Source organism: Coccinella septempunctata, chromosome X (assembly GCF_907165205.1).
Source record: "Coccinella septempunctata chromosome X, icCocSept1.1, whole genome shotgun sequence".
Taxonomy (NCBI): domain Eukaryota; kingdom Metazoa; phylum Arthropoda; class Insecta; order Coleoptera; family Coccinellidae; genus Coccinella; species Coccinella septempunctata.
In genome coordinates, this window is record NC_058198.1 from 23,681,112 (window position 1) to 23,699,590 (window position 18,479).

General features: G+C 37.3%; 2 protein-coding genes across 4 annotated transcripts; one reads left to right on the forward strand and one right to left on the reverse strand.

The window, feature by feature from the left end:
- The first annotated feature begins 1,541 nt into the window (after positions 1–1,541).
- Positions 1,542–7,482, forward strand: LOC123322179. Its single transcript, XM_044910047.1, has 2 exons — positions 1,542–2,637; positions 6,869–7,482. Exon 1 carries the CDS (start codon positions 2,072–2,074, stop codon positions 2,603–2,605), a length of 534 nt encoding a protein of 177 aa, XP_044765982.1. The 5' UTR covers positions 1,542–2,071; the 3' UTR covers positions 2,606–2,637; positions 6,869–7,482.
- Positions 7,483–12,254: 4,772 nt separating this feature from the next.
- On the reverse strand, positions 12,255–18,045 carry LOC123321583. 3 transcript variants are annotated; one of them, XM_044909254.1, is made up of 9 exons: positions 17,728–18,030; positions 14,418–14,627; positions 14,236–14,364; positions 13,919–14,008; positions 13,696–13,785; positions 13,468–13,524; positions 13,113–13,342; positions 12,895–13,054; positions 12,255–12,554 (listed from the first exon to the last, which is right to left on the reverse strand). In XM_044909254.1, the coding sequence occupies exons 2-9, from the start codon at positions 14,614–14,616 to the stop codon at positions 12,439–12,441; spliced, it is 1,071 nt and encodes a 356-aa protein (XP_044765189.1). In that variant the 5' UTR covers positions 14,617–14,627; positions 17,728–18,030; the 3' UTR covers positions 12,255–12,438. The 3 variants fall into 3 exon arrangements, with proteins under 3 accessions (XP_044765189.1, XP_044765190.1, XP_044765188.1); XM_044909255.1 differs by lacking the exon at positions 17,728–18,030 and having other exon boundaries at positions 14,418–17,289; XM_044909253.1 differs by lacking the exons at positions 12,255–12,554; positions 12,895–13,054; positions 13,113–13,342; ... (3 more) ...; positions 14,236–14,364; positions 14,418–14,627 and adding an exon at positions 14,704–16,892 and having other exon boundaries at positions 17,728–18,045.
- Positions 18,046–18,479: the final 434 nt, after the last annotated feature.

Below are 18,479 nucleotides of genomic sequence, written 5' to 3' on the forward strand. Positions count from 1 at the left end.
GAGAGTTTTGTTGTTGTGCTCTAGTACATGCGGAATTTGTTCATTTTTACTGAATGAACTCACAAAGGACCAAAAGTTCCTGGGGTTTCCAATTATGTTGTCTTCAATGGTAGATATATGCTTATTGTAGTCTTCTTTTATATGTGTCTTACATTGAGATCTCAACTCTGAAAATCGTTGATAATCCCTGGTATCCCCGAATCTTTTGAACTTGACATGAAACCTTCTCTTATCCCTAATCAAATTAATAGTCTGCTTCGAAAACCAAACAGGGAATTTTTCATTTTTAGACGATCTCTGGGGAACGTTTCTGTCAATAACATCATGCAAAACCGAGTACAGTACTTCAACGCATTCATTTATGTCTTGACTGACCAAGATATCATCCCAGCAAACTTTAGATAAATCTTCCTTAATTGATTCATAGTCAGCTTTAAAGTACTTATAAAGAGAACGAGATTTAAATGGCTTTCTCATGTCAAACTCACATCTGATATCCGCTTCCAGCGCAGGATGATGCAGATCTTCCTCAATAAAAGGCAGGTCGCTGCGACATACGCTAATGGATTTCGTACTCCCAAGAACCAAGTCCAAAATTTTTCCATTGCTGTTACGAACGCCATTGAACTGAGATAGAGAGTTGTAGGAGCAAAAGTCAGAAAAACCTGTGTACGGACTTCTGCTTATGACATTTGGCTTCAAATCACCGTCAGCACTATCTGGCGACCACACGTAATCACTGAGGTTGAAATCACCGACAAAGACAAACTGAATAGTGACCTCGACTTTCCTGATATAAATTTATTTTGGCAATTTCAACGCGAAAAAACTGAAAATATTCAGGGCCAAAACGAAGGTTCTGAACGGTGCTTTACCGAGGTGGTTTCGTAATATCGAAAATTGCAAACTTACCTGTACATATGGAGCCGAAATATAGGTACCTGGAGATGCTACAGGATATGGAGAATGATTCTCTAGCATTTATCTCCCCTATTTTGGCATTATTCATATAATAATCGACTCGAGTTTCCGAAAACTGCAGAAACCCCATTCGAAACGTCAGACGTGATCGAAACTACCTCTATGCTCTTGGAAATTAATTTATCAAATTTTCGTAGACGTCAAAAATTCTCAAATTTCTTTCGCTTTTTTAGGAGATTTCGTTCGGGCTCCGGGAAAAAGAACAGGCCTATTTTAATTTCGGGTCCTTCGAGGTTAGTTCGACACCCATCCCGGCTCTCGAGCTACCGCGGATCTCTCAAGCTAATCAAATCAGTTCGGTACCTTTTCGCGAAAATCGTGAATTTCGCGATATTCTCACGCAATTTTCGGACACTTCTAGACGGGGTAAAAATACGATCTAGGCATTTTCGGAAAGCTCGATTCTTACTCTTGCGTTCCATTTACCGCTCTACCCGGCCACTCGCCTTCGGCGCTCGCCATTTCAAATTTCCCATACCCTCCACCGACACTTCAACATGGCAAAAAATTTGATACGATTCAGTGATCATTTTTATCAACGTTATAGTATTAATTAACAAATCATCCTGAAATATGAATGTCCGTCAGTTGTTATCTCCGATAATGGAGTACAGTATGATAGTAAGTTATTTAAAAACAGCCTTCAGGAACTGAATATAGCTCACAGATTTACCCCACCGTAATCACCACAGTGTAATCCGGTAGAGAGAGCGAATCGAACACTAAAAACTATGATTGCACAATTTTGCGAAACCGATCAGAGAAACTGGGATGAAAAGTTAGGGGAATTAGTTTTTGCTATTAACACCGCTGAACAAGAGTCTACTGGGTTTACTCCGGCTTTTCTGAATTTTGGTAGGGAGCTAAGTGTCCCTAGGGCGATTTATTCGACAAACCCCCAAAATGAGGAAAACAGTAACCCAACCGAAGTAAATAGAGACATGACTCACTCACTCACTCACATGAACTCAAATGTGCAAAAATTGAATTAGGCTACTCGAAAAGGCTACTGAGTGAGTTAGAAAGGTCGGTGGAAAACCAACAATTACTTATTTCCAATTTAACATCAAACCAAAACAAACCCAGGAAAATGACCTTGCACCAGGGAAATACCGACGTTGCCACTATGACAAATTTTTCTAGGGCTAACGGAAAAAGTCAAAAATCTGATGTTGCCACGTCGGTGAGTGTGTCAGACAATGGCAGGAAAAATGAAGGTGTCAAGTTCCCGCCTCCCTTGGTGAAGACTGACCCCAAACTACAACCTAACACAGAGGAGAAAATAATCAAGAGATTAGAACGTCCGATGAGCATCACAGTTGGGCAAAATCGAAATTCAGAAGATTTCACCGGAATTCCAAAATTATGCTGGTTACATCTGGGTAGAGTTAACATGAATACAAATAGGGAACAAATATTGGATCATCTTAAGAAGACCTTTGGGAGAGATGACTTCGTCGTGGAACAGCTGCCTAAAAGGGATGATGCGAAGAGTATATCATTTAAGATCGGAGCTGATATCAGTTTATTAAGTGACGTTTATGCCGGGGATAAATGGCCTGAGAATGTGACGCTCCGGAGGTATTTCTTTCGAGGCTCCAACAGAGCGCAATGGTCGAACTAGTGACAAAGACGAGGCTCGTGGAAACAACTCAGGTAAGAGAAAAGCAAAGTTCTTAGTATTGAAGAAAGATCACATTATTAGGTATTGTTTCTGAGGTTAAAAAATGTGATGCAATTTGTATCACAGAGCATTTTCTGACGACTGAATCCCTGAAATATCTTAATGTTAGCGGATATGTTGTTGCCTCTGCTTTATGTAGAACATCCTATAGGCGAGGTGGGGTGATGGTTCTCGTCAGGAATGGCGTTCCGACTGAGGATATTCAGTCCATCATGGAAATGTCCGTTGAGAAGGTCACATAAATGGTTGCTGTTAGATATCCTGAAAAAAATATTTTATTATTGGCTGTGTACAGGGTGCCTGATGGCGATTTTGGGGTTTTTTTGGATATATTTTCTGACGCTCTCCAGGAATTATGCCAGTTGAAGGACTTTAGGGTTGTTGTGGCAGGAGATTTTAATGTTGATTTCAGAGGGGATAGCACAGAAAAGAACAGATTGCTGGACCTCATAGAAACATTCGGATTACGAATCACAACTACAGAACCATCGAGGACGACTAAAACATCATCAAAGTGCATAGACAATATTATGACAAACTTGAGTGAAAACGACACCACAACCGAAACAGAGAAGCTACATTTCTCGGACCACAGGGCTCAGATATATTCACTTACATGCATGAAGATGAGAACCACAAACGACAGGAACACATTTATAAACGAAACATGGGAAAAAAATGTATTCGGAAGTTGAGAAGAGCGATAAGGGAATTTGACTGGGAGAGTTTGTTGTCGGGAAAGTCAGCGCAAGAAGCGTACACCTCCTTCCACGATAACCTTGTTGTAATGATAGAGTCCTTTTGTCCTATTCAGAGAAAGCTGGTGAAGAAGTGTAAGGCTAAAAATTCAATACCGTCGGATCTGAAAAATGCAAAAAATGAGTTGGAAATTCTGGCCCTACAGGCTATGATAAGAAGAGAAGATACTGTATATGAACTATACGGAGGAAAAAAAAAGCAATTTTTTGAAAGGCTCGAAAATCATAAAAGAGAAACAATGGAAAACATGGTATCTAGGGCAGAAAATAAAACGAAGGTTATATGGAGGATAATAAATGAAAACGTAAGGTCAAAGAGGAGACAGGATCCTGGGGGTCGATTGAAAGTGGAGAGTATCAGTGAATACTTTTCGAGGATTGGCGAAGAGCTATCGGAGAACTTGCCACGGGCAGAAAAGTCGGCAGGCCACTATTTGAAGGAGTCAACAGTCAGATCTAGCGGTTCATTTTTCTTCAACCCTATAACATCTCAGGAAGTGGTTAAGATTATTAAGTCCCTGAAGCATAAGACGACCATGGATGTATATGGGATACCAACATGTCTGATAAAGCAGAGGAGATTAGCGATCCATTGCAGATGGTGTTGAATAAATGTGTTGTCGAGGGCGAATTTCCGGACAAGATGAAACGAGCGAAGATTGTTCCTGTATTCAAGGGAAAGTGTCCGAATTGTTGTCAAAACTATAGACCCATTGCAATACTTCCCGTTTTATCGAAGATTTTTGAGAGATGCATCAAGGACCGATTACAGGGATATTTTGAGGGTAACAATTTATTTACGACTAAACAACATGGGTTTCGAAAAAACAGATCTGTTACAACTGCATTGAAGGAAATCCTTGATCAAATAGTGCCTCAGAAAATCACCAACTATGTCAGCTTATTTGCTGCGATCTCACCAAAGCTTTCGATCTTGTAGACCATACTATATTATTGAATAAACTGCAGCACTACGGCGTAAGAGGTGTGACATTGGATTTGATTAAGAGCTACTTAAGTGGTAGAACACAGAGAGTCTACTGGGAGAAACGATGGTCGACTAGTACCAACATAAAAATGGGTGTACCTCAGGGGTAAATTTTGGGCCCTCTCCTGTTCCTCATCTTCATAAATGACTTGGGACTCCTTGGTGTGCGAATGTTTGCTGATCACAGCTCCTTCATACTGCGTGGTGACTCTCAACTGTCGTTGGAGTTTGAATTGGAGAGGCGGATGAAGGAGGTGGAGGCCTGGTTCACGGCGAATCGTTTGGTCATGAATACCGAGAAAACGCAACGAATATGTTTTTCTAAGTCAGAAGATCTGGCCACACTGAGTTTTCTCGGAGTGCTCCTTGATTCAAGGCTCAACTGGAAGGAGCATATTGAGGGGATTAAGAAGAAGCTAAACGGGGCAATATTTGCCATAAGACACATGAAAAGGAATTCAACTCACCTGTCAGCTAGAATCGTCTATTTCTCCTTCTTTCATAGCGTAATTTCATACGCAATTATGTTTTGGGGCAATTCCTCGCACGCGAAGGAAATATTCCTGCAACAGAAGAGGGCTGTACGGGCGCTTGTAGGCGCAGGGTCTAGGGAGAGTTGTAGGGGTTTTTTTGTAACCGAAGGGATACTTACCTTGCCGGGATTATATATACTCACCTGTCTAAATTATGTTCACAGACATATCGAAAACTTCTCAGTGAGCTCGTCTGGATACAATACAAGAAATAGGGACAAGCTGTGTATTTGGCTTCCATCGGCTATCTGGAAATACCATTTATATTGACGTTTGGGGACCTAAATTATACAATAAGCTGCCGCAAGAGATCAGAGCCTTGCCCGAGAAGTTGTTCACTAAATCAGTGAAGAGGTTCCTTATTGAACAGTGTTTTTATACCATAGACGAGTATCTTGCCATTGATGTCAAAGTTGATTGTTTCCGTGTGTCAAATTTTGTTTGATTGTGTGACTCATATACACTTACTTTTATTCAGTGTCTTTTTGTTTATTGTTTGTGTGACGAATTCTACAATCTTGATTGTATGAATTAAGATCAGTATTTTTTGTAACATTTTTTGTAACATTATACTGGAATATACATATACATATACATATACAGATCAAATCCGGCACCTGCAGGAAGCACATGAGTTTGTGCAAGCTCGGTTGTACAGGGCTTTTGAATAGCAGGCTCATCATTACAACCTACGCCGTAGAGAATTTCGCTTCCATGTAGGTGACAAAGTTCTCCGTCGCACAAATCCGTTATCATCCGCTGTCGATAGTTTCGCAGCTAAACTGGCTGCAAAATTCGCCGAACCGTATACCGTTATTAAGGTAGTCTCTCCTGTAGTGTATGATCTGAAAGATGAACAGGGTAAGAAGGTTACCAACATCCATGTTAAAGATTTAAAACCGTTTCACTCAGGATAGAGATATTTTTAATGTTCACCCGTTAATTAAACATGATCCCCAGTCATGTGAAATATCGTTTTATTACCGTTCCGTTAACCATCACACCGGTGATTTGACAAACCCTTTGTCATTATCCTGACAGCAACCAGCAACCGTCACCGTATAAGATTTCATATCCTATTCAGTTCACCGAACAAATCAGAATCTACCATGTCATCTAACTAGAAACAGTACTTTCTTTCTACATTTTGTTCAGTGGATTGAATGGATTCATGATACCGTTCAAGCTTTGCAATTACAATTGGAAAACATTATCAAATGGTCAAATTCATTTGGATATAGCCAACCCGTTCAGCAACACCGACATGTCAAAACGATATAAATTGTCATCTGTCTGTGTTTCTGAAAGGTACATCCGGTAGACAGAGCAAAGCACAGCTTGACATCCGTTACATTAATTATTCTGTGAATTCACAAGGTTCCGAGACAAACCGTTGCTTCAAATATTGTATTCAGAATATTTAAGATGAATAACGATAAACAAATACTAACCGTACTACCTTAAAAACTGGATAGATAGTCTGAATTGTATCTAGTTCTCTACTACTGTTCTCCTGTGTGACTTTTTCTATGAAATTGTAACACCGATACTGGTGAAAGTGCATATCCGTGATCTGTTCAATTAATTCTACCCAAGAAAACTGGAAAAAGCTCTGTATACTGTCAATGTTCTACTGTTAAAACATAACCTATGTGGCAATTAAGTCTGTTCTAGGATATCAATTACTTCAACAAGATTTAAATGAAAGTTCAGCTGTTAACCTACCTAGCGGGGACTGTCGGATCAGAGAGCCTCCACCATTCCTCCGTCAGGGATTACGTTCCAACTCCGAACAATATATTTCCAACCGTTAATATGGAATGGAACAATCGATATGGAGTACTCACCGTTATATGTTGCCATCGATTTCCTTCCCCAATTCTGGAGTAATTTCATTTCACTAAAAGCACGTTGTTTCTGACAGATACCACAGAACCAACGACAGTCATAGAGTGCCACGGAATAGGTCCATAGCCAGGGACGACACCTATCACGGAGCGTAACGCAGAGCGCAGAGTATGGATCATGGATCATGGATCGGAGAAAACCACTTCATGGAAGGAGCGCACACCGGACGATTACTGAACTACGCCTGTGAGCAGATCCGGATATCACTTCTATTGTACTGTTTAGATTAGGATGAGAACTCTGTAAGAGATAACCGCCACCAAGAATATTTCTTCTGGGGAGAATATTCGAGAATTCCGAATTTTGAGTGCAATTTTGATCACGTGACCGTCCACATGTTGTAGAGTTAATAAATAGGGCCGCACCACCAGACGAACGTCATTCTGTATTCTAGATTCATTCATTTTTCAGTCTTGATTTCGTTATTGATTCGTGATTCTTTAGTCAGTCTGGATTCATTATTCATTCTTGATTCCTTCGTGATTCTTTATTCTTGATTCAGTAATTAATTCATTGCTGCTTTAATTAAGTCTTTCTTCCTATTAGAGTTTTTTTTTTGCTAAGTGGTGGTGTTACCGTACCGGAACAAACTGTAAGTCTTTTCTTGATACCGCATACTTCGTGATTCAAAGTTGCATTCTTTTATTTGTTTAATTGTGTTAATCCTTGTTGTTAATCCCCCTGTTTAACGCAGACTTCTGTCGCCTGGTTCTCTGGTGAACCAAGACCAGTCGACGGAAATCTCGAAGTTTTTCTACTGGTAATGCTTGGCGTGTGACACCCAAGGTTGCCACAGAAAGACCACAGTAACTTATACCCTACTACCCCTGATGTGTTCCGTGTAGATTTCCCGTTTACCGCAGACTTCTCTCGCCTGGCTATCTGGTGACAGAAACCAATCGGCAGACGTCTCGAAGTTTTTCTGCTGGTAATGCTTGGCGTGTACACCCAAGGTTGCCACGGAGAGACCACGATAAACTACCCCGTTATCCTGTAAATTGTTGCATTGTGTTCCATCTGCATCAACCCCGTCCCGTTTATTGAATAGTTTCAATTCTGATTGGCCTGTACACTGAAAATCACTGGAAGTGCTCGGGATCAAACCCATTGCTAAATTAACCGATTACAGAGGCTTGGATCTTTCTGAGACACCCGGTTGCTGTAAATTTTGTATAAACCCCGTACATCCGTTATTGTCTCAGAAGGAATCAAAGTAACCGCTATTAATTGTTTGCTTTCTTTAATACCTGATAGTTTGACTGAATATATAATAATTGATTTGAATATTCTTTGATTCATTGATTTCACTTTCTGTTCACCGTGACAAGTTATTGCATTTTTGTTTTCCTCATTTTTGAACTTGGTCATCAGCTGTATATATTTCTTGACTTGGAAATAACTGTATGGTTCACTGTAATTTAGATTGTTGTAATAAATTCGGTTTTAAAGTACTTGTTATCGCTACCACCTTAGATAACCCCGAACTCAGTCTCCGACTAGTAGGTACCTGGGTGGGTTTGCTATTTCTCCCTATTGAAAGAATAGCTGGCGCTCGAGATTAAACGCTTTTCCGAACCAAACCCGTTACAGTGTTTCAAATTTTGTGTTGAAAATTGTGATCTTAAATTGGCCATAACTTCTGTTTTCCAAATTAAAACCCTATTTTTTTATAATTGTGTTGGATGCCGAAAACTGGCATACCTCGGCCATGTTCTCAGAGGAAATCGTTACCGGATTCTACAACTTATAATGAAGGGCAAGATAGAGGGCCGCAGGGGCGTAGGAAGAAAACAAATCTCCTGGTTGAAAAACATCCGGGATTGGACAGGCATACATAGCGTCGAACAACTGTTCAGAATGGCTGAAGACAGAGATCAGCTCGCCATCGTGATCGCCAACGTCAGGGGGACCTGACAGGGCACAACAAGAAGAAGAAGTGTTGGATTCTGCGGTCAAGAATAATGATGGTTTTCTCACAGTATTATTTATTTATTTATTTATTTAAGTAATACACCATTCCACAGCCTAGGCCAATTATAGAATGGGAGAAATTTACAATAAAAAATAATACGATAATTTAACTTCGTGTACAATTCGTAACTAAACTAAACAAACAATAAGCACCTTTATAATACCCAAAGCAGAGCATGAGCTGAAAAAAAATCCATTGGAGAAAAAAGCTCACACTCGCGATAAAAAAATAAATTTAACCAAGAATAGCCCTTTTTATATCAGATGGATTGCAATGAAATATATCAATAATGTCCTGATAGGACATGTAATCACTACACATTCTATACAGAGGCGAAAAAAGAAGTACATTAGAACGTGGAAAAGGTAGGTAAAATGTGGTCATATTTCGCACGGGTAGTCTAGGAACATGAATATTTATAAGGGCAAGCAAGTAGGGACAATCAATTACCGAGGATAAAATCTTCATCAGGAACAGAATACCTAAATAAGTACGCCGTCGCTCTAGAGAATTAACTTCAAATCTACTTGAAAGATTTGCATGTGCAGTACCCCTGTTAGGATAAACACCGTCAATTCGAAAACATATATACTTCAAAAATCGCCTCTGTACATTGTCTAAACTATTGACATGCACATCGTACCCCGGGCTCCATATTAAGCACCCATATTCGAGCCTTGACCTCACAAGAGCATTAAACAAAGTGAAAAGTGTCCTGTTATCTTGTAACCACCTTGAGTTTCGCAAAATAAAACCAAGCGTTTGAAATCCTTTTGAAACAATAGATCTCACATGTGGTACAAAACTGAGTCCCTGGTCAAACAGAACTCCAAGGTCCCTATACTCCGCCACCCTACCAAGGACACGACCGTCAACGTTATACGAAAACTCAATCATTGTTCTCTTACGGCTGAATGATAACACGTTACACTTTCCGATATTTAGGGGAAGTAAGTTATCCCTGCACCAACGATTCAAGCCATCTATGTCACCCTGAAGATCCCAAGAATCCTCAATCGAAAGAATACGACGAAACAATTTAAAATCATCTACATAAAGGAGGAAACAACACACTAAATACAGACTAATATCGTTGATGAAAATTATGAACAACAGTGGCCCCAAAATAGACCCCTGTGGAACACCAGATGACGCCACAAACGTATTCGATCTAAAACCGAAGCACCGAACCCAAAGTTTTCTGTCCGAGAGGTAAGACTTCATGAAGCGCAAAAATCCGAGACCCAATCCAAAAGCTGATAACTTCTGGAGGAGTATACCATGATCAAGTCTGTCGAACGCTTTCGAAAAATCTGTATAAATCACATCGACTTGAGAAGATTCATCCAAGGCTGCAGTGATGTACTCAGTCAAACATGTTATATTGGTCACGGTTGATCGACCCCTCACGAACCCATGCTGACTGTCAGAAATATGACATCTTACATGTGAGTAAATTATGTCATAAAGCACTCTCTCAAAAACTTTGCTGAAGTTGCTCAAAATAACAATGGGTCTATAATTTTCGATGTTAACCCTGTTGCCCTTTTTGAAAACAGGACACACTACCCTCTTTCCAGATGGTCGGAAAGGAAAGTTTTGAGAGAGACAGTCTATAAATAACAGTCAGAGGCCTGACCAAAACGATCGCACAGTCCTTCAACAGAAACGAGGGAACTCCATCGGGCCCCGCTGTCATATTTGCTTTGCATTTTTTTAAGGACTTGAGCACAGCATCCTCTGTTATTTCAGGAATAGTTAGAGTTTGGCCAAAAGAGTTGACAGGTGGCAGATCACTCAGATTGAAGTCTGAGGTTTCATTAAAATTTGAGCTGAAGAGAGAAGCGAAAGCCTGAACAATGTCCTGAGGTGCTGAGAGGTGACGATCTCCGTAGTTCATCGAACCAGGAATGAGAGAACTATCCCGAATTGAATTCATATAAGACCAAAATTTTGATGGGTTCTCAGATAAATCTGCCTCAGCTTTTTTCGTGAAATTCGCACGCTACAGCAATTTCTTTCTTTATATCCCTGCGAAGATCTTTATATTTATTGACATATTGAACATCGCCCGTTGACTTATACATGCGCAAATACCTATTTTTCTCTTTCAGCCTAGTAATAATATGTCCCGTGAACCATGGTGGGTGAGAAGACTTTCTATTTATCGATCTGGGGACAAATTGAGAAAAAACATTATTCAGAATAGAATAAAACATGTTACAAGCTAAATTGACATCAGTTTGTTCATTCAATATATCCCAATTGGTGTTGAGGATCGCGTCATAAAGCCGCGGAAAATCTGCCTTCCTGAAGTTAAAACACTCAAGATTGGCTTTAACACTCTTAATCGGTTTCGAAGTCAATGACAATGAAAATTCCAAGGGGGGGGTGATGCGCATCGACGGAAACAACAGGAGATAGGGACTCGAGAACAACAATAGAGCATCGAGTACAGATAAGATTCAAAATCCTGTTTTTAGCATTCAATATCTTATTTTGCTGGATGAGTCCGAAAAAGTTAATAAAATTCTCAAGCGCGTCGACTCTGCCATTATGCAGATTTTTATCCCTGCCCGTGATGTACTCCGGTATATTGAAATCACCTGTAATTATCAACTTATCGTCTTCATTGCATAAACATGGTAGGCAAGAAAGGGTCTCGAAAATCTCCTCGTAGTGATCGGAGGAGGTTGGTGGTATATAGATATTTAAAAATTTGAGCCTCGAATAGTCAACCTCAACCCGATCACATCGACCCCGGGGAAAACAGAACTCACGGAGCTGAGATCAAGTGGGGAAGCCAAAAGATTTGAGCACACTGCAATCAGTACACCACCTCCCCCCCAGCGAGCACAAAAACATCTCAGAGATGTTAAAAGTAAGAGATTTCGAGACATTGAACATCCACTGCGATGTTCTGTTAATACATGAATAGAACTTTTATAGAACAGCCAATGTCCGCCGCACGCGGCTATTATAAGGATGTCCCTGGGATGTCTCAAAAGGAACTTCTCTAAAGTTTTTTTGATAGCCTTTTCATGGACACAAAAGAACATTTGCAAAACGTTATGCGCACATTAAATCGCTGTAAATAAAACATTTCCAAAGCGTTTTGTGCACATTGAATCGCTGTATGTAAGACATTTTATGAACTTCTTTTGTGAAGCCTTTTTTCATTTATTCGAACGTTTAAAGACGCTACAGTCTATTTTAAATAAACTACTTAGTTTTCAAATGAAATAAAAAATACTATATATATGAATGAAAATATTTTATTATCACAATATTGAACAGGTACAAAAAAGGAATATCACATTCAACATAAAAAAATGAAAAACTTATAATTATTAAATCTATGAAAAAGGAAAATGAACAAAAAAAGAAATATCACATAAAAAAAAGAAAAAACAAACAGGTTATAAAAATAATGATAATAATGACCAAAGTCCTTCAGCCTTTTCAGATTTTAATATAATGAAAAAATTATGAAAAAATATTCAACATAACAAAAGAACAAACAGATTATAATATATTTAAAAATATTTACAGAAAATAAAAAAAAACAACATTAAATATAATGAAGAGAAATTACAAAAAAAAACTGAAAAGAATTATTTCCCCTTTTTTTTGTCATCCCTCTCTCTCCTCTGCCTACTGTGTCTAAACCATTCTTTGGTGTAAAATTCGAAATCCTTTCTTGTTATAGAAAATTTTTTATGGACCACATCTGAAAAATAAAGATAACTCAAATAAAATGTCACACAATATATTCTGGTTAATATATGGCTGCATGAAAAGATCTGGAAGATTTGAGTTGCATATCGCTCCTGAACAGGTTGATTGGTACTGGTATCCAAAGATGGAACAACATTCAAGAAGTTTTCAAAAACAAGAACTTATGTGGTTGTTACACTTTTTTGGGGTCAATTTGCATATTGAACATATTTACTGAAGAAGAGATGTTCCCTATGGGGAGATTAGGACTTCGTTGACCTTTTAAATTTCAGCCATTAGACAAGAAAAATCAATGAGCTGGATATATGACAATTTTTCCTATTGTTACTTACCGAAGATGAATTCCATTATTTTCAAATTACACACAGGGTAATTTGATTTCTGGCCTGTCCAAGAACAGATCTCACCCAAACTGTTCGTGAATATAGATCTGAGACATCTGCAGGTGTTGTCTCTCCCATCATTCCCTCCAATCTTTTGAAGAAACTTAACCTGAAATATTAATAAAATTATTATTTATCATAGCTCATTTTCATAGAATATTTCTTACAAACTGTGAGCGGTGGGTGTTAACGTATGACTCCAGACTCTCCAAGGAGTCCAAGGAATCGCAGGGGAGATCGAAATCGAACACCATCTCGACCTCACTTGCCTCAGCACCCTGCTTTTCCTTCACCAGCGTTTGCTTTATTTCTTCTAAAGCTATCGAATGCTCAGCTTGAGTCCTAATTATGGAATGTAGGAGAGATCTCAGATCTATATCACCAAGGTCTGTCTTTTCTGAAAATGCATAAACTTCAATGAAGAAATAACTGCCCTACTCCTTATTATAAAGATTTTATTCAACATATGTATGTATGTTTGTATTTTTCAACATTTTCAATGAAATGCAGTATCAATCTAACCTGTTTGGGTGGCCCTCGATGTCTTAGACACTGACCGCAGTGGCTGAGAGAGTATTTCTGTAATATTTCAATAATTAATAAATATCAGTTTATGAAATGAAACACTCAATTAACGATATGTTTTACCTAATGATGAAATATAATATAATGTTATGGTTACTTAATGCATAAAATCAGTCCCCAAAAGTCAAGGGATGCTTATTGTATTCTATTAATACGTAATATTACCTGAATTAGTTGGAGTTTGGGAACCACTGCCCAAATCCGTTAAATTCCTCTCATATATATTATTATTATCCTCATCCTCACCTTGTTGGTCTGAAAAAATAATTATACATCAAATTTCATTATGGTATGGACTCCATGACTAAATGACTAAAATACTGAAGATTCAGGTTGGGAGGTTGATATTTCAAAAAGAATTAAAGGTATAAGAGAAAATAATGCTCACCATCAACTGGAACTGCTACTGGGTATTTTTGTAAAAAATAGTCGACATACCCATCCTCCATCAATGGAGGTAAGGATGGAGCTTTTACACCTGAAAATATGGATTGAATCAAATTCAACCTTCATAGCATTCATAAGTCCTTTCAAGTGAAATTTTTAAATAAATCAATAAAATCAAACTTACTTCAGGAAAACCTATTTAAGCAAATGATAATAATACTTTGTGCAGAAATATATATTATTACCAGTCAATATCAAAAAACTAGGCATAGGTATTTGACTGTCAAGTTTCAGAGTATTAGTAGAATTTTTATATACCTTGTCTTCGAGGGTTTTCAGGGCTGTATACTTTTACCGGTTTTGGGGCTCGGCACCCCTTTCCCCTTTGTCTTCCTTCTTCATCTGAAGAGCAGCTCAGGGCCTTCATTTTGGCTTCACTCAATGTGTCTAAATTGATGAAAATGTAAATTCAAAATTCAGATAATGCAAAAGCAACTCACCACAAACACACTCAACTTCAACTGGATACGTTGGCCAATTGTCAGAAGCTGGTCTGTTTTTAGTAATATATATTTTGCTGTTATTAGGTGGCCATCTACATTCCTTGCGATCTGCAGAGAGCCAGCCAATTGGCACCTCTGAGACCACCACATCGCCATTATTCGATTCTTCAATAAATCTTACAACGGCGTAACTCATTTTTCTAAAAACTGAATATAATCATCAGAATTGTGAGAATTCAATTCATTTATACATATATATTTATTTAATATATTTTATGAGCATATACCTAATTATGTATGAATCCTCAAGAAAGGATGTACGAATTGGGGTGATATCACAAAATAATAACTTAAAAATAGGTATAGGTAAAAGAAATGAAATGAATTTCAAAATTTATTTCCCATTCGAGTGAATCAATGGAAATGAAACAAATTTATCACTCCATGGTATCAAAACAATTTTACATAAAATATCAACTTCAGAAAATTTTACTATCTCATTGCTTTTTTCAACAACATGTATACCAAGACTGCGAGAATCTAATGGTAATGTGAACAAACCCTCACCTACTTGTTGAAGTTTGTGTCCCTCTAGAAGATATTTTTCTTGATTGAGATTTATGTCATCTATCAAAACAAATTCTTTACTTTTCAATAAACAACAGTTATCGGGCATGGCATTAGATAAAATAAAATTCTCAAAGTTCAATAATTTTTTGTTCCTATGGGGAACAATAAATGGAATTTTTCGAACTTTCTCATGATGAGTAGTCTGGTCTGAGAGTTCATGTAATCGTTTTGCGATTTGTTGCAATGGTTTTCCTGATGAAAGACATAATTTTTTCTTTAAAGAATACATGAAATTTTCGAATTTGAAGGCACTATACTTATCCAACCACCCAAATCTTTTGACATCATCACATAGGTGAAGAAGGTTATGAACGTTATATGTAAGATACTCTTCACCATATAAATTTCCATAATTTCGAACAAATATTTTCAAAAGATTGCCAGCATAGTCATTTAAATCATAACATAAATGAGGAGTGGCAAGTATTCTGATAGCACAAAATAAATGTAAGAAATGATTGTACAATTCAATATCTAATTTATTTTTGAAAATTATGGGACCAACATAAAGAAGAAATAACCTGAATTCTGTAGCTTTAAATCTTTCAACGTCTGTGAGTGGTCTAGGTTTACGACAGAATTCCTGTGGAATATAAGCAGATATTTTCATTATATCAGCATCTACATTTCTTGCCAATACTGATGGAATTCTGACATTCATTTTACCTTTGCACCCAAACTGCAGAAGCCTCTTCATGACACCCAAACATACCAGGTGCATATACTCCACAGGAATCTGTGAAACCATATCAATATCAAGAGTTTCAAGGATTGATAGTTCACGATGATGTTCTTCCTGGAGTTTATTTCTGAAAGATTCATTAGTTCTTAATGTGCTTTCAATTTCTGGAAATGTCATTCGATTATTAATGAAGTCTCCTTCTTGAATACACTTCGTGCACCCAAAGTATCCGGTGTGATTCTTGACTCCTAAAATGAGAGCTCTAGCAGGAGCATCACAGATGAACGCATTGAATTTTATTTCAATTTTGTGAGTTTTCCATATCACACCATTCTCTATAATGACACGAGCTTCATCAACAAATTTTTTCAGAAAATCATTCACACAGGCCGGTTTGGATGTACCATGATAAATTCCAATTGGGAATGGGTGAGTGTACGATCCATCCAAAACAATTGCACCTAAGATCGGCCAAAATTGACTACCTGAGCTCTTACTCAGTGGAAGACCATCAATATTCACATCAATCCCCAACTCAGAAGGAACATTATCAATATCCACATATTTATCCAAGCTATTCAAAATCCCTTGTTTAAGTTCAAAATGACAATATTCTCCAGGTTCCATTTTATCAATTGCAACTGTTCTAGGAGTTTTTAAAAGCGTTCGGGCATCAAATGGAACACATATATTATTTTTATTCAGAACACTCAACAATGAGGACAGTGCTCTGTGACGGATATTGTAATTTATTGCCCATTCCCGAATATCTTTCTCTAAACATTTATTTTGTTTCATTTCCACTGATTCATTTTTGTCTGATTCAAAATTTAAAACATTGAATGAATTATTTTGTGATTCACAATCTGATGAATTATTATCATCATCATCAGAGGAGTAATCTAATAAAATATTTTGGGAATCATCAACATCAGAGGCCATATGCAATATATTTTCGTCAGTACTCGTTTCGGTACAAGTGCGAGAAGGGCCAGGTAACAATTCACAAGATATGTTATTATCAGTGGTATCGAGTGGAGAAGTAGCGATACTAGAGTTTACTGAAATGCCCTCATATATTTTTTCCACAGCCTTTTGTTTCAGCCTCCTCTTATGCCTCTTACTGATATTCTTCAGTGATTTATACATTTTTTTTAAACCTAAAAGTTATAGGTATAAGGTATAAAGTATATATAGCGAATAGATTACCCCGAAGGTAAAAGTTTACTTTAGTGCCGACCTCCAATTTTGTCGTCGATTTTTTTTTTTAGATAAAGTATTGTATGAAAAATCGATTGGTACATGTCTCAACTTCGGGAGACTTGTAGTTTGGGAGATATATGATTTTTTAAAGTTCTTATGAAAATTGGGGATATTTGGTATAAATCCGTCGAATTGTAGTATTTTCCCTGTTCAGCGGTTGAATAACTAAATCCAATCGTTTATTCGTTTCATTAAGATCATAAAATGGTATTTTCATGTACAAATATGATTTTTCACTGTCCCAACCTAAACTAACCTAACCTAACCTCAAAACCATCATTTATATTTTCATCTGAAATTGATAAATTTCCCACATTTTTCAGAATAAACTAACTGAAAACGTTAAGTCATCGAGTTCTCTTAAGTCTAACATTTGAGCATGCTTGTGTGCTACAATAGACCGTTGGTCGCGGTGGCAGGTTTGGGTTAGTCCGACCAACACACCCAGCAATCAGTAATCAGTAATCAGTAAGTCTAACATTCTGATTCATTGAAATTGATGAAAAAATCGATGATAAAAATCCAAGGTAGGCTAAAGTAAACAGGAGGTTGTATTAACAATAAAGAGGAACTTTGGTAATTAACCTTCAATATTATTCGATTATTTTAACCAATTTTCAATCTCTATAATCTCCCAAATCATCCCAAATACACAAATGGATTCTTTTGAGGATATATATATATTTATGCTTCTTGCCTTTATGGTATACATTTAATTCATGTAATACTTACCTATCAATAATTTTGATAACAATAAAGAAATCAAATCCTCAATCCACGATCAAAACCAACAAGAATAATAGTTTGTACTCTCAAAAGTCTCACAGTCCTAAAACACTCCTAACAAAGACACAGTAAAACACCCGTTGTCTTAATTTACTTTAGGAACAAAGAAAAAAGAAAGAGAGGGTTCTAATGTTCTAAGGAATAATGGAGGGTGTGAATGAATCGCGCGCATCACGTTCACAGCTCAGAGCATGTACTGACATAAACCACAAGTATACAAAATCCACTAATATTATTACTACTCGCGGTGGTCGACTTGGCAAATCCCGTCGTCGATATAATAGATAATCGAAGGATGTGGGTTCGAGTTCCGTCGACACCTTCGTTTTATTTTTATTATTGCTCATAAATCTATTTGTACTCACACAGTAGGAAGAATACATGAATAATATGCTGATTATGAAATCGTTTTATAGATAAAAATTCTTCACATAATAATACTAATTCAGAATATTCAGTTTCTTCATATGACTTATTATTTTCGTAATCTTGCATACAATCCAGGAGAATGAATATATATATATATATATATATATATATATATTTTTTTATGTATATTATATATTCATATATAATATATATATTGCTTCTATTCTGAAAAAATAACTTATATATTACCCCACGTATAAGGGGTTATTTTGATATCGAAATAGAGGAAGAAAAATGAGATAAATTGTTGAAGTCAGGTGACGAAAAAA